The sequence below is a fragment of the Cornus florida genome, unplaced genomic scaffold (genome assembly GCF_030987335.1).
Source record: "Cornus florida cultivar Cherokee Brave unplaced genomic scaffold, ASM3098733v1 CherokeeBrave_3.0.0_Hap2_Chr08, whole genome shotgun sequence".
In the NCBI taxonomy this organism is placed as follows: domain Eukaryota; kingdom Viridiplantae; phylum Streptophyta; class Magnoliopsida; order Cornales; family Cornaceae; genus Cornus; species Cornus florida.
The window spans coordinates 49,270,771-49,273,691 of NW_026775578.1; the positions used below are offsets into that span (position 1 = coordinate 49,270,771).

At 33.7% G+C, this 2,921-nt stretch overlaps 2 protein-coding genes across 2 annotated transcripts; both read left to right on the top strand.

Moving 5' to 3' along the window:
* The first annotated feature begins 364 nt into the window (after window positions 1-364).
* Window positions 365-1,138, top strand: LOC132270200 (uncharacterized). The gene has a single exon (XM_059771396.1). It carries the CDS (start codon window positions 365-367, stop codon window positions 1,136-1,138), a length of 774 nt encoding a protein of 257 aa, XP_059627379.1.
* A 27-nt stretch (window positions 1,139-1,165) lies between these two features.
* On the top strand, window positions 1,166-2,616 carry LOC132270201 (uncharacterized). The gene is made up of 5 exons (XM_059771397.1): window positions 1,166-1,422; window positions 1,548-1,825; window positions 1,937-2,055; window positions 2,143-2,416; window positions 2,504-2,616. Exons 1-5 carry the CDS (start codon window positions 1,166-1,168, stop codon window positions 2,614-2,616), a joined length of 1,041 nt encoding a protein of 346 aa, XP_059627380.1.
* Window positions 2,617-2,921: the final 305 nt, after the last annotated feature.

Genomic DNA, 2,921 nt, shown 5'->3' on the forward strand with positions numbered 1-2,921 from the left:
GTCATCAACTGGAAGTTCTGGTAAAACTACAAGAAAAAATGCTCTGGGACAAAGATTAGATTCGGGATGGGAACATGGGGTTGAGGATGGGACTTCAAAAAAAGTGAAGTGTCGGTATTGCAACACTTCCCATTCTGGGGGTATTTATCGGCATAAACATCACTTGGCTGGCACTCATTTAAATGTTGAGCCGTGTCCACAAGTGCCCGAAGAAGTGAGAACACAATTTCAAAAAATTCTTCAAGCTCATTCAGAGGAAAGTCAAAAGAAGAAGAAACAAAACTTATATGATGTTGATATCGATGATGATGATAGTGAATGTATAGCCTTAGAATAATCAAAGAAGCGGAAGCAAGGTGGTGCAATGGATGGATTTGTAACAAAGAATTCATCACGGCAAACAACATTGAATGAGAAATTTAAAAAGGAAGAGAGAGATGCAGTATGTCAAATCATAGCCCGATTTTTTTATACCAGTGCTATACCATTCAATTGCGTGAACAATCCCATATTTCCTCTTATGATTAAAAGGATTGGAGAGTATGGGAGGGGGCTCAATCCTCCTTCTTATCATGAAATTAGAGAGACATTCTTAAAGAAGGAAGTGAGTGAAGCATTGAATATACTCGAGAATTTTAGAGGAGAATGGGTGAAGACTGGATGTACTATTATGTCAGATGGATGGTCTGACAGGAGGAGACGTTCAATATGTAATTTTCTTGTCAATAGCCCATCGGGAACTATCTTTTTGTCATCCCGAGATACTTCTGATATTTCAAAAACTGGCCAAATGGTTTTTGAAATGTTAGATGAGATTGTGGAAAAAGTTGGAAAAGAAAATGTTGTACAAGTTGTGACTGATAATGCTTCTAACTACCAATTGGCTGGAGAGATGTTGATGGAAAAGAGGAAAAAATTATTTTGGACACCTTGTGCCGCTCATTGCATTGATTTGATGTTGGAGGATTTTGAGAAAAAAATTGAGATGCATAGTGAGACAATTGAAGATGGAAGGATGATTGTTTCATACATTTATTCAAGGTGTATGCTTAACCATTGGATGAAGGAATTCACAAATGGCAAGGAGCTTATTAGACCTGCAGTGACGCGATTTGCCACTTCTTACTTAACTTTGTAGCGTCTTAATCAACTAAAAGGAGAATTGATGAATCTTTTTACATCCTCTAAGTGGAAGTCTAGTAAGTTTGCAAGGACACGTAAAGGGAAAAGAGTTGAAGGCGTGGCTTTAGACAATCGTAACTTCTGGACAAATGTTACCAATTGTCTAAGAGCTGCAATACCTCTTGTTAAAGTACTCCGATTGGTGGATTCTGATGAGAGACCGGCTATGGGATTCATTTATGGAGCAATGGATCGTGCCAAGGAGGAAATTAAGAAAAACTTCAATGGCATCAAAAAGTGGTAAAGTTTTAATTTATTTAAAAACTAAAAGAGTAATAGAGTTTTTTATTATTTAGAATATAGTATTGTTTGTAAATAGTTAAACTGAAAATTATTAGACTTACATTAAATTAACGATTTTGTAGGTATGAACCTATTTGTACGATCATTGATGCAAGATGGGCATCTCAACTTCATCAACCCTTGCATGCGGCAGCATATTTTCTGAATCCCCAATTCCAATATAGTCCAAGTTTCCATTTAGATGCAGATGTGAAAATAGGAGTTTATAAATGTCTCCAAAGAATGGTTCCTGATTCTAATGAGAGAGTAAAAATTGATTGCCAAATGGACACATTCAAAGCTGCAAGAGGGCTCTTTGGCCTAGATAATGCAATATTGACAAGGAACAAGAAGTCTCCAGGTTAGAAAATGCAATATTGATATTTGATAATTTATTATATTTCGTAATTCAAATGTCAATTGAAAATTGAATAGTTTTAACTTTAATGTTATAATTTTTTTAATATAATAGCTGAATGGTGGGATTCATATGGTGATGAGTGCCCCGAGTTGAAGCGGTTTGTAATTAGAATATTGAGTTTAACATGTAGCTCTTCGGGATGTAAAAGGAATTGGAGTGCCTTTGAGATGGTAAATTACTGAATAATGCATAGTTCTAAAATTTTAATAATGTTGTTGTTTAATTTTAAGTTTTAACCTCATTGGTAATATATTTAGGTGCATTCAAAAAGGAGAAACCGGTTGCAACAAAAGAAAATGAATGATTTGGTATTTGTTATGTATAACATAAAATTGAGGGAGAGGAACTTGAAAAGACAAGCCGTCATAGAACCAATTATTTTTGAAGATGTCTCTTCCGATGATGAATGGATTACCGAAAAAGAGGATCCGGTTCTTCCAACAAAAACTAAATGGTTGAGGGTTCTTGATGACAAAGTTCAAGAAGATGATTCCGATGAAGAAGATGAAGTAGAAAGGATGACTAGGACACGTAAGAACTTAAATTTTAAACTTTTATTATAATATTGTATAAATTATTACATTATATTAATTTTTGTTCTTTCTTTATGCTTTGTAGTTAAGGAAATTTATGCAATTGATGATAATGAAGATTTGCAGCCATTAAATCCTATTGATGAAGCTAATGAGGAAGATGGTGCAGGGTTCAATGATGACTTTATGGATATGTAATTTTAGTTTCTAACTTTAGAGAGGGATGAGTTAGGATTTGAGATTTATGGACTATTTTATTTTGTGTTACATCCTCTTTTATTTATATTCAGACTTTGGAATATTTTCTTTTACTTTTATTTATATTCGGACTTTAAAATATTGTTAGGATTTGAGATTTGAAGTCATGGATATGTAATATGGTATGTTTTGGCCTTATTTTGGTTATATTTTACATATCTTATTGTTTAGGAAGTTACTTTCAATTATTTTTTCACAATTTGGTAGAATTTTACGATTCACGATCCGATTCTACGATTCCGATT